The sequence below is a fragment of the Trypanosoma cruzi genome, genomic scaffold (genome assembly GCF_000209065.1).
Source record: "Trypanosoma cruzi strain CL Brener 1047053516795 genomic scaffold, whole genome shotgun sequence".
NCBI classification, from domain to species: domain Eukaryota; phylum Euglenozoa; class Kinetoplastea; order Trypanosomatida; family Trypanosomatidae; genus Trypanosoma; species Trypanosoma cruzi.
In genome coordinates, this window is record NW_001849422.1 from 67136 (window position 1) to 77548 (window position 10413).

The following is a 10413-nucleotide window of genomic DNA, read 5'->3' on the forward strand; positions in this document are numbered from 1 at the left end:
TTTTTATTATTGAAAAACTCAGGATCCGGCCAGTGGCCCAGAAGATTATTCTCTTTTAATTGTGCGATTGGGAAATGGAGGGATTCAACATTTTTTTGTGTGTGCGTTGCTTGCTTCGGCTTTCCCACGCCTGAGCCCTCACCTTGCGGTTGGGAGCCGCTGGGAATGTATTCTTGTGTGTTTGTATGATTTATTCGTGAACGGAACATCCCACGGTGCGACTGCTGTCAGTGCCGGTGGTGTGGCTCCCGGTGTGTGGAGAGTGCGTGCTGTGACGCTCGCCCCGCCGCCGATGCGCCCAGTGGGCGGGACAGCGCCAGTGGCACACGGCCCCTGCTTGTTGACGACGCAGCTGTCCTTTTTCTCCCTGCTTGTGTTCTCTTGTAGAAGGCTGCACAGTGTAGGGGCCGCGCGGGCGGACGGGAAGCAGACGACGGGTGGGCTCGCTAGCGGGCGGCGGACTTGCGGCGGCTTTCTGCGTTGCGGTGGAACACCGCCGGCCTCACTCCGGCAAAACGTCTGGCGCTGAGCACGAAGTTGCGTGGCGAGAACGTGTTGTTTTGTGTGATGGGTGGGACGGAGACGTCCCCCACCCCGAAGCCACTAGTTTCAGCTTGCCGGGTTCCAGCACCACAGGACCGCTCGCAACTGTAGTGGCGGCGGTGTGTTCCACAAGCGTCGGACGCATGGGTCATCGAATTTATTCGACAAGACGCGGGGTATAATAATTCTAAAAATGGGGCGGTCCCCACGGTACGAAGCCCGAGGGCCGTAGCAATAACGCCCAGAGAGGGGAGAGCCGCACCTCGATCGGAAGCGGCGCCGGCGCATGGGGCCCTTTTTTTTTCTTCCTTTGGGCAGAATTGCTTGCGCCCAGCGTGGGCTTTCGAAATGGAAGGCGAGGAAGGAAAGAAAAAGAAGTGACGGAAAATGGGGGATTTTCAGGCGCCGTGCGGGGGCGCGGGTCTCCATTTTTTCCCTCATTTCGCGTCAGGGAAGGTTCCGCTGCGGCTCGGGCGGCGGAAAAAAAGGAAAACGCGGGAGAAAGGCATCCCCCGCGACAGGCCAACAAGAGGGTAAAACGACAAACGGTCGGGGTGGGGCGTGAGCTCGGAAAGGGCTCTTTAGCACGACTCCTGTTTTTCGCGCCTGGAGGCCGGCGACGGCGGAAGTTCGATGGGTTTCGCCTCCGCTCCTGCGCCGTAAACCTCGTCGTTGTCAAAAAGAAGTGTGAAACCGGACCCGGATGTCAGCCAAGGCGCGGTCCCTCCCTCTTCCGCTCGCGGTTTTGCGGGCAAGAGGACGGGGAGCAGACCGTCCGCGGCAAAAGCCTTGGCGAGATTGAATTCCCTTCCCTTCCAGGTCTTTCGAACACTTTGCAGTTGGCCCTCCGTATTGGCACCGAGACCTGCCACGCATCCGTTTCGATAAATAACCAGCAGCGTTGACGGGCCCGAAAAAAGCCGATCAATGTGAAAACCGTCCTTGCCCACCGCGTCCTCTGAGGCGTCGGAAAGCCTCGAACGGAAGTAATCGAGGGCATGCTGCTGGTTTACCGTTTCAAAACGCGGCGCCGAAACTCGAAAACCATAATCCGGCAAGGCGCCTTGTAACAACAGCTCATTCTTAGAACTGAGGAACACGGCCAATGACCCCACACAAGCAATGTCCTTAATTCGAATCAGTTTGGCCCCGCCACGGTGGGCGCCATGTTGAAAGCTTCGTGTGAGGGGCACTGGAACCGGCTCAAATTCATTTGACGGCAGCTGTCCGGAATTTGTAGCCCCGCAACCGTACACCCTCCCATCGTTGCTTAGAAAGAGAGAAAAACTATTCCCCGCTGCCACTTTGATAATCTTTATACCCCTCTTTTCAAAGTATTGAATGCGTGTCGGTTCCATCGGAGATACCGTGGAGCCAATGCCGAGTTCCCCCCATGTGTTGCTACCAAATGCAAACAACGATCCGCACGTGAGCTGCAGCACCGTGTGGTTAAAACCGCATACAATATTGCGAATAACGCCCCCGCTATGACCCCACCAGGCACTGGTGGGATTCCACTCAGCAAACCCCTTTTCACGATCAATCTGCGCCTTGTGTCCAACACCCAGTTGTCCCATGTGGTTATTGCCGAACGCAATGACCCGTCGACCGCCAGGCTGGTAGACTATTGTGTAGTTGGACCCACAGGACACGGATTGCTTTCCCGACTTGAACGCCTCGTTAAGGTCAATATACAACGGTGCCCACCTCGGGTCGGAAACCTGCATTTTCTTGCGCAGGGCTCTATTGCGAACATCCTGCACTTCTTCCTCTTGTCGGTGTCGCTCTTGTTGTTCTTGTCGTGGGGCCGCTGTTTGCCCATACCGGTTGTCACCAAACGTGATCAGATTCCCCTCACGAGTCATGAGCGTGACATGCTTGTGCCCGGCCGCACCGCAGTGAATATCGTAAAAAGGTTCGGGTGCCACCAGACGACGACGCATGCGTGTTGACTGCCGGAGTTCCCGCTCTTCCCGTTCAAACCGAAGGTACTTTGCGTAGTCCACTTCTTCAGGTGGTGGAAGACTCTTGAGAAAGACCTCCGCCGGTGGCGACGGTGCCATGCCGCAGACGGAGCCCATCCCTATGATACGCGTGTGAAGCCGTCGAAGCATCCTTTACAACTCGTGTGTGTGTGTGTGATTGGCTGAGACGGAATAAAACTAAACACGGAGAGGAGAACGACACAATATTGCCAAGATCAAAAAGCGACATGGTCGCAATTCCCCAATTCCCCAGCACCCAGAAGGGAAAAGATAATAATAATAATAAACGCTAAGAAAAATTCATCACCAAAGCAAAGTATTCACGCACACACACACAAAAAAAAAAAAAAAAAAGACAAACAGACAGAAGAAGGATAAAAAAAAATAAAAAAAAAAAAGTCATTGCACATTTAAAATTGCGAACAATATAATTTATAATGAAGAAAAAGGCATTTCTTCACTTCCTATTCCTCACTTTGCGCGGCGGCGGATAAGGAAGCGGGTGAGAGTCATGTATTGATACACTGCCATGAGGGCCAGAATGACAATGTTCCCTACCAATCCAACCATGACGATGCTGGCAAGTGACTCGTACCTCACGCGGTTTGACTCCCCCATTTGCCGCATCCGTTCGGCCGCGGTGGCCAATTCGAACAGCACCGTTCCATGCTTATGGAGTTTGGTCTCGATCTCCGCCTCAGCCCGGGTGGTGCTCTCGGGGTCCACCTCAGGCACGTCGCGCTTCAGGAACTGAAACAGTAGCCACTTCGGTGACAGCCTCGAAAACGAGTTGTCGAAGCACACGGTGATCTCCGCCGGCAGCCCGTGTTTCGTCTCCGCCGCACTGGGGGCGGTGTACGACTGGCTGCCTTCGTTTGCCCGTCTCCACTCGTTCACGATGACTGTTGTTGTGTTTTCCCGCATCTTTATGAGAGCCTCACTGTAGTGCAACCGTGTTGTCTCTTCCACGCTGTTCAGTGGGGCCACCGTCGTGGCGTACATGACGGCATCGATATCAAAAGAGCCGCCGTCCGTCACGCGAAATGTAAATGCGAGAGATCCCCCGGCCGCAAGGGACTCGACAAAACACTCGCGATCTTCCGCGTCAACCTTCGTCCCAAACCCTACCGCACCGTAGGGGCCGTAAAGGAAAAGTGCGAGAAACCAGACGATGACCACAGAAGCATGTGCTCTGCAGCGAAACGCGTGGGGGCGCTGCGTGACAAGTCGCCTCATATGCAAGAAGGACACGAAGAACACACTTACGTGGTAGGGAACTTCGGAGAATCAAATGAATACTTAAAACCGACTATTGAGTGACGGGCCTTCATGTTGAAAGGAAGAAAAAAGAAAAAGCGAAAGCAATAGAGAATCACCTGATCCGTGTTCAAGTGGAAGTCACACACAAATCATTATCATTATTATTCGTTTTGGTTTTCTTTTTAACTTCTTCTTTGTTATTTCCTTCCTTGCAGATTCGGCATCAAAGTGCGGTTCCGAGCAGACGCTTCTTGGACGTGTATAACTATTTTAATGTGCGACCGCATGAATACATGAATGCGTAGCAATAACAACAACAACAACAACAACAACAAAACAACAACACTCAGGACTGTTTTCCCTGCTGCATCTTGCGCTGCACGCGGCGGACGCCGTGGAAGATGACGGAGTCCACCAGGCCGGCCACAGTGAACACCCCGCCCCCCACCGCGCAGAGCTGCAGCACGAGATGCAGCACCGAAGAGTACGGGTGCTTCTCAAACACAAAAACTTTAATGGGTGACAAATCATACGTTATGAACACTCCTGGCACCATCACTGGGGATGACTCTGCTGCCGCCGCACTCAACTCCGCGCTCGGGCTGGGGGTAAAATGATGTGTGACGGAGTACTGGTTGGACTCCACCACACTGCCAACGCCAAGAATGGAGGCCGATTGGTACTGCGTCGGGACGACCTTCACAAAGTAACTAAAGCGACCGTTTACCTCCTCCGTTGCGTCAACGGCGCCCCGTAAGTTCACTAGGCCGTCCATTGGATTCACCTGCCCGGGGAATCGCTCACCAAAGCCGAGGGTGTGCACAATATGACTGAGATTCAGCTGACGCACTGTTTTTCCTCTAAAGTCATGCAGGTGTTGGCCCATCAAGTTGAACATGCGTCCCGGCACGAAATGGATGTTTCCAGTCACCCGTGCAACTTTGTAATTAACAAACAAATTGCACCCCTCCTGGCTACTCAAAATAGCCGCTTTCCGTAGGCGTTCCTCCGCACACTGCTCCACGCTGACGTCATCCTCATTAAATACCCACCTCCGCAGGGAATACGCGCGGCGAACATCTTCACAGGTGTGGCAGCAAGCCCCCGGCTCTGGTTCCGCTCCGTAGCAACTCGGGCAGTTTTCCTTCTCCGCGCCGCTGGGGTCAAGGGCCTTTGTTATTTTCTTCTTCTCATCCACTAGCGGACGTGCCTCGCTGATTTTCTCCAGCGTTGAGGCAGCTACACGAGACTTGACGGTGTCGCGCTCCACCCCTTCCGCAAATGTGCCAAAGGCGTCAATGGCATCTGCGGTGATGAGATCGCACGGCACACGCGGGAACGTGATGTTCACGGTGATCTCCATCGTGCCGCCGATGTCTGGGTCAACGTACATCTCGTGCTGCTCGACGGTGGAGAAAAAGTACCGTACCTCCCCAATGACAAGGACCGCAATGATGAGGAGTGAGAGCAGCGAAAAGATGCCGCCAATCGCCGTTCGTTGCCGTGCGTCCTGTTCAAATTTCGTGTCAAACTTTGGGAAGACATCCAATTGACCGAGCCACCGCATGGCTTCCCCCCTTTTGACTCTCGCCTCACAAATATAACACGCAAAAACACACAAAAAAGATGCACAATCTCCACATAAACACACACACACAAAACAAAACAAAAAAAAAAAAAAGAGAAAAGGAAAATATTAAAAAGTAAAGTAAAACAAACCAACAGGACCAACAAGAAAGGAAAAGAAAAGAAAAAAAAAAAAGGAATATCGATACACAGCGGAATTTACTTGAGGGAGTGTGGCGTGTCTATTTGGGCATGCAGATTGTACCAGAGCACCTCTTGTTGCACGTGGGCCATGGGAACAAAAACAACAACAACGCCACATGGCATACGCCCACCCACCCAAATATGCACGCGATGAAAAATAAATATTGCATCGCACTGTAATTTTCTTCGCATTTTCTTTTTTCTTTTTTTCGCCTTCCTCTCTCTGGTGGAGGTCTCAGTGGACACCTCCGCCATATTTCTCTACAGAAGCGAAAAAACAAAAACGACAACAACAGCAACGACAACTACAATGAGAGGGTCAACAGGGGTATCTAAAAGCAAATAACACAAATTGTGTGCCTCTAAGAACAATATAAAAAACAACAACAAAAAAAAAAAAAAAAAAAAAAAAAAGACGGTTAAAATCAAAAATCTAAAAAAAACAGCCAATAATAATAGATGACAATAAAAGAGCATCCCACCACAGGCCGCGGAAAACATCAGGTCGTTGGTACCTCAATTCGTTGCCTCTTGGAGACGACGCTGAGGGAGTAGGCGACACTCTGCCCGCCAATGCCACCCACATCATCGTCATCCCCATCGTTCTGCAGGCACACTGACGTGCCGCCAAATCCCTGCGTGAGTCCGGCATCTTCATCATCGGCTTCCTCCTCTTCCTCTTCTTCTCCTTTGGCGTGGGACCCAACGTGAAGATGCATGGCTTTCGGTGCGAACGTGACCCCGCGTGATGCGGACCGCGACAGGGGAGCCGACTGCAGCTCCGACAATGGACCAACTGAAGTCATTTCTTTCAGCTGCACGTCTAGCTCCCGCACATGGTGTGAGGCCTTCACTGCGCGCTTCAACTCTACATCAAACAATAACTCTGCCCGCAGCCTGCAAGCCTTTCGACGCCCTTCAATCTCCAGAAATCCCTCCCGCACACGTAGCATCTCCGCTTCCAACTTATTCTTTTCTTCCACAACGGTGTCGTATTCCTGGTGCTCGCGACGAAGGGCTTCCAGGTGCGCCTCTGCTTGCTGAAGTTGGTCCCGCAGGAGAGCGCACTGATGTTCTCTCGCCATTATCTCCTCCGAGAGGTCCACAAGGGGCTCCGTGAAGTAGCGTTCTTCGCGGTCAAGCAACGCTGCCCATCCATGGCTGAGGTCAAGCTGCCCTTCACTTTGGCGCTGTCGCGTTAACTGCAATTCCGCCAGTTTCGCCCTCATAGCTTGCTCCTCCAACAAAATTGATGCCTCTTCCGCCTCTAACGCTGAGAGTGTTTGGGCGCTTTGGTTCGCCGTTGTGCTCCAGCGAGCCGCGCTTTGTTGAAGAAGGTCTGCCGGGTTATCGGCTGCCAGAGAGGTTCGTGGCGATGGGTTAGTAGGGTTAAATGGATTGGCCACAGCTGGCACTGAAGGAACCGTATTGGTAAAGGAGGGTATAGTCCCATATGTTTTATACTCAACAGAACCAACGCGAGCGGCGTTAGGAGCCGTGGGGTAACTCCAATTGTTTACTGTTGTTGCTGGTGGAACGCGCAGTGAGGGGGGCACTTCTATTGCCGGACCAGCAGCAGTGCAGTACGGCAGAGGGACGCCTTCGGGGCGCTTGTAATACAGCGGTGGAGTTGTCGAGCGCATCGAGGTGAGTCTATTGTGTTTTCCAGTCACCAATTACTCTTCGTCACCCACACTGCCTTTTTCTCTATTGGTCTCACTTGAAGACTGTTGATATGTTTCCAGGAAGCAGAAAGAAGGAAAGGGAAACGTAAGAGCGGTTTGATAGGGCCGTCAGGGACCGCACGTCCCCCCCCAGACGGGATGCGTCCTGACAACTGCACAAGAAAGGGGAAATCAAATATGTGCGCTGCATAGGTGAGAAGAAGGTGGAGGTGGAGGTGGGAATGACAAGAGAGCCCTCCAACAATTAATGAAATAAATAATAATAAAGAATAAAATAAAATAAAATAGTGTGCAGGCACACCGAAGAAGAGATGGCGTCACGTACGACTGGAGGCAATTCAACAAGTCTTCTCCAACACTCTTTTTCTTTATTTTCTTGATGGCAGGTTGCAATGTATGTATTTATTTGTCTGCATTTGGGCGTCCACGGAGTAAAGACAGACCCTAACCCCTTCCACACTCTCTTCCTATATATATATTTCCCGTGTGCCACATCCTGCACGAGTGAACACCGCCGCCCCTTTCCAAAGGAAAAAAGCCCGCACAAATACAGAAACACACACACACACACATGGGTGGGTGGATGCAAAGCCAAACAAGAATATTTCTATGGTCCAAATAAAATAAAAGTAAAAAACATGCAATGCGTTAATTCACACAAAACACACAACACACACACACACACAAACGACAAGGTGAAATGATACGCCCTTCTCCCAGTGTTGCTTATATATTATATGTTTTTGGATCATTTTCTGAAAACAAAACGAGCCGTGAGGCTCTTTTTAAGGACATCCATCACCTCACGGATATTATTTGCTTTGGCACCGTTGACCTCCTCAAGGAACCACACCGGCCGCGACTGGTACCGTTGCATAAACGGGTGCAGCCTCCGTGGGTCAGTCGAACTGAACGACGGCATCGAACCAATCGCCAAGGTTTTGATGGTCCAATCAAAGCGCAACCCAATCTCCCACGCGTCATCGGTACTGCGCCGCCGCGCAACCAGTTCATTGTCGTCAAAGCGATCTACGGTCACGCTGCTGTTCGGAAATTCCAGGGCCTCCGCCAGGAGTTTCGACTCGGAGGGGACGGCTGCAGAGGCATCGCTAGCCGAATTAGCTCCACAAGCATGCACGCTCACAAGCGGGACATCCATAACTTCTTGAGCGACTGCAGCCGCCACAACAGTCTTGTCAGTAACGGGATTCGACTGACGCATCGCAGCCTTCTTTCGATAACGCTCTATCTTCTTCTTTGCCAACTTCCGTCGGTCCTTCACGCTAAGTTCAGCCTTCTCTTCCTGAACCTCCGCCCTCGTGCGTGCGTCCTCTTCCTCAGCCTGCTTACGTGCGTCCTCTTCCTCAGCCTGCTTGCGTGCGTCCTCTTCCTCAGCCTGCTTGCGTGCAGCCTCTTCCTCAGCCTGCTTGCGTGCAGCCTCTTCCTCAGCCTGCTTGCGTGCTGCCTCTTCTTCGGCCCTTTTTCGCTCAGCTTCTTCACATGCCTTCTTGCGTGCAGCCGCCTCAGCCCGCTTGCGTGCGGCCTCTTCCTCAGCCTGCTTGCGTGCGGCCTCTTCCTCAGCCTGCTTGCGTGCGGCCTCTTCCTCAGCCTGCTTACGTGCAGCCTCTTCCTCAGCCTGCTTACGTGCAGCCTCTTCCTCAGCCTGCTTACGTGCAGCCTCTTCCTCAGCCTGCTTGCGTGCGGCCTCTTCCTCAGCCTGCTTACGTGCAGCCTCTTCCTCAGCCTGCTTACGTGCGGCCTCCTCCTTAGCTCGCCTCTGCTTCACAATTTCCTTTGCCCGTTCCCGCGCTTGTCTTCGAGCTCTTTTCCGTGCGGCCTCTTCTTCGGCCCTTTTTCGCTCAGCTTCTTCACGTGCCTTCTTGCGTGCAGCCGCCTCAGCCCGCTTGCGTGCGGCCTCTTCCTCAGCCCGCTTGCGTGCGGCCTCTTCCTCAGCCTGTTTACGTGCAGCCTCTTCCTCAGCCTGCTTGCGTGCGGCCTCTTCCTCAGCCTGCTTGCGTGCTGCCTCTTCCTCAGCCTGTTTACGTGCAGCCTCTTCCTCAGCCTGCTTGCGTGCTGCCTCTTCCTCAGCCTGTTTACGTGCAGCCTCTTCCTCAGCCTGCTTACGTGCAGCCTCTTCCTCAGCCTGCTTGCGTGCGGCCTCTTCCTCAGCCTGCTTACGTGCGGCCTCCTCCTTAGCTCGCCTCTGCTTCACAATTTCCTTTGCCCGTTCCCGCGCTTGTCTTCGAGCTCTTTTCCGTGCGGCCTCTTCTTCGGCCCTTTTTCGCTCAGCTTCTTCACGTGCCTTCTTGCGTGCAGCCGCCTCAGCCCGCTTGCGTGCAGCCTCTTCCTCAGCCCGCTTGCGTGCGGCCTCTTCCTCAGCCTGTTTACGTGCGGCCTCTTCCTCAGCCTGTTTACGTGCAGCCTCTTCCTCAGCCTGCTTGCGTGCAGCCTCTTCCTCAGCCTGTTTACGTGCAGCCTCTTCCTCAGCCTGCTTGCGTGCGGCCTCTTCCTCAGCCTGCTTGCGTGCAGCCTCTTCCTCAGCCTGCTTGCGTGCGGCCTCTTCCTCAGCCTGCTTACGTGCTGCCTCTTCCTCAGCCTGCTTGCGTGCGGCCTCTTCCTCAGCCTGCTTAAGTGCAGCCTCTTCCTCAGCCTGCTTAAGTGCAGCTGGTTTCTCTGCCATTTCTTTCATAAGCTTTCTCTTCATTAAAGATTTTTTAGTCTTCTTTTTTTCGTGTTTTTTGATTGTGTGTCGAGGCATTTCTGCAGTTTTCGAGTTTTCAACACCTCGGATTCCATCCGAAGACTGTGGTAAGTTGGGCTGGTCGTTACATACTGGCGTTCCCTGTGCAATTTCGGATGTAGCCCCAGTTACAATGACCTCTGGGACTTCAACCTTCTCTTTGGTCTGAGTTTGGGCGTTTTCACCCGTGTTCGACGGTGATTCCGCTGCTGTTTTGCATGTTTGGAAGTGGCGACTGTGTTTCATTAGTTTAGACATCATGGCAATGGGTTGCCGTTTGACGTCTTCCTTTGGGGCCTCAGAAAATTTCTCTGCGATTTGTTCATGCCGTTCTTCCCCACTGCTTCCGTGCAGCGTCTTCTCCGTGGGCTCTGTGAAAGGTGGAGACGCCTTTCCATCTTCAGTGTGTAGCTGTTGCGTCTTTTTCATC

At 53.0% G+C, this 10413-nt stretch overlaps 5 protein-coding genes across 5 annotated transcripts, besides 13 other annotated features; all 5 read right to left on the reverse strand.

Moving 5' to 3' along the window:
* Positions 1–7368: a sequence feature (heterozygous, Esmeraldo-like haplotype).
* Positions 19–50: a mobile genetic element.
* Tc00.1047053510593.10 (hypothetical protein, conserved) lies at positions 1125–2657 on the reverse strand (the record flags this gene model as incomplete). Its single annotated transcript, XM_801298.1, has 1 exon — positions 1125–2657. One exon carries the CDS (start codon positions 2655–2657, stop codon positions 1125–1127), a length of 1533 nt encoding a protein of 510 aa, XP_806391.1.
* Positions 2865–2926: a sequence feature (A-rich).
* Tc00.1047053510593.20 (hypothetical protein, conserved) lies at positions 3000–3764 on the reverse strand (the record flags this gene model as incomplete). The annotated part of the gene is made up of 1 exon (XM_801299.1): positions 3000–3764. One exon carries the CDS (start codon positions 3762–3764, stop codon positions 3000–3002), a length of 765 nt encoding a protein of 254 aa, XP_806392.1.
* Positions 4094–4133: a microsatellite.
* On the reverse strand, positions 4135–5355 carry Tc00.1047053510593.30 (hypothetical protein, conserved; the record flags this gene model as incomplete). The annotated part of the gene is made up of 1 exon (XM_801300.1): positions 4135–5355. The coding sequence occupies one exon, from the start codon at positions 5353–5355 to the stop codon at positions 4135–4137; it is 1221 nt and encodes a 406-aa protein (XP_806393.1).
* Positions 5446–5550: a sequence feature (A-rich).
* Positions 5835–5869: a microsatellite.
* Positions 5934–5972: a microsatellite.
* Tc00.1047053510593.40 (hypothetical protein, conserved) lies at positions 6059–7201 on the reverse strand (the record flags this gene model as incomplete). The annotated part of the gene is made up of 1 exon (XM_801301.1): positions 6059–7201. The coding sequence occupies one exon, from the start codon at positions 7199–7201 to the stop codon at positions 6059–6061; it is 1143 nt and encodes a 380-aa protein (XP_806394.1).
* Positions 7369–7875: a sequence feature (areas merged during assembly that could not be assigned to a particular haplotype. This can correspond to areas where the two haplotypes were merged or to regions with more than two copies in the genome that were merged during assembly.).
* Positions 7490–7530: a microsatellite.
* Positions 7876–8840: a sequence feature (areas merged during assembly that could not be assigned to a particular haplotype. This can correspond to areas where the two haplotypes were merged or to regions with more than two copies in the genome that were merged during assembly.).
* Tc00.1047053510593.49 (kinetoplast DNA-associated protein, putative) lies at positions 7992–10412 on the reverse strand (the record flags this gene model as incomplete). Its single annotated transcript, XM_801302.1, has 1 exon — positions 7992–10412. One exon carries the CDS (start codon positions 10410–10412, stop codon positions 7992–7994), a length of 2421 nt encoding a protein of 806 aa, XP_806395.1.
* Positions 8841–9788: a sequence feature (heterozygous, non-Esmeraldo-like haplotype).
* Positions 9789–9905: a sequence feature (areas merged during assembly that could not be assigned to a particular haplotype. This can correspond to areas where the two haplotypes were merged or to regions with more than two copies in the genome that were merged during assembly.).
* Positions 9906–10413: a sequence feature (heterozygous, Esmeraldo-like haplotype).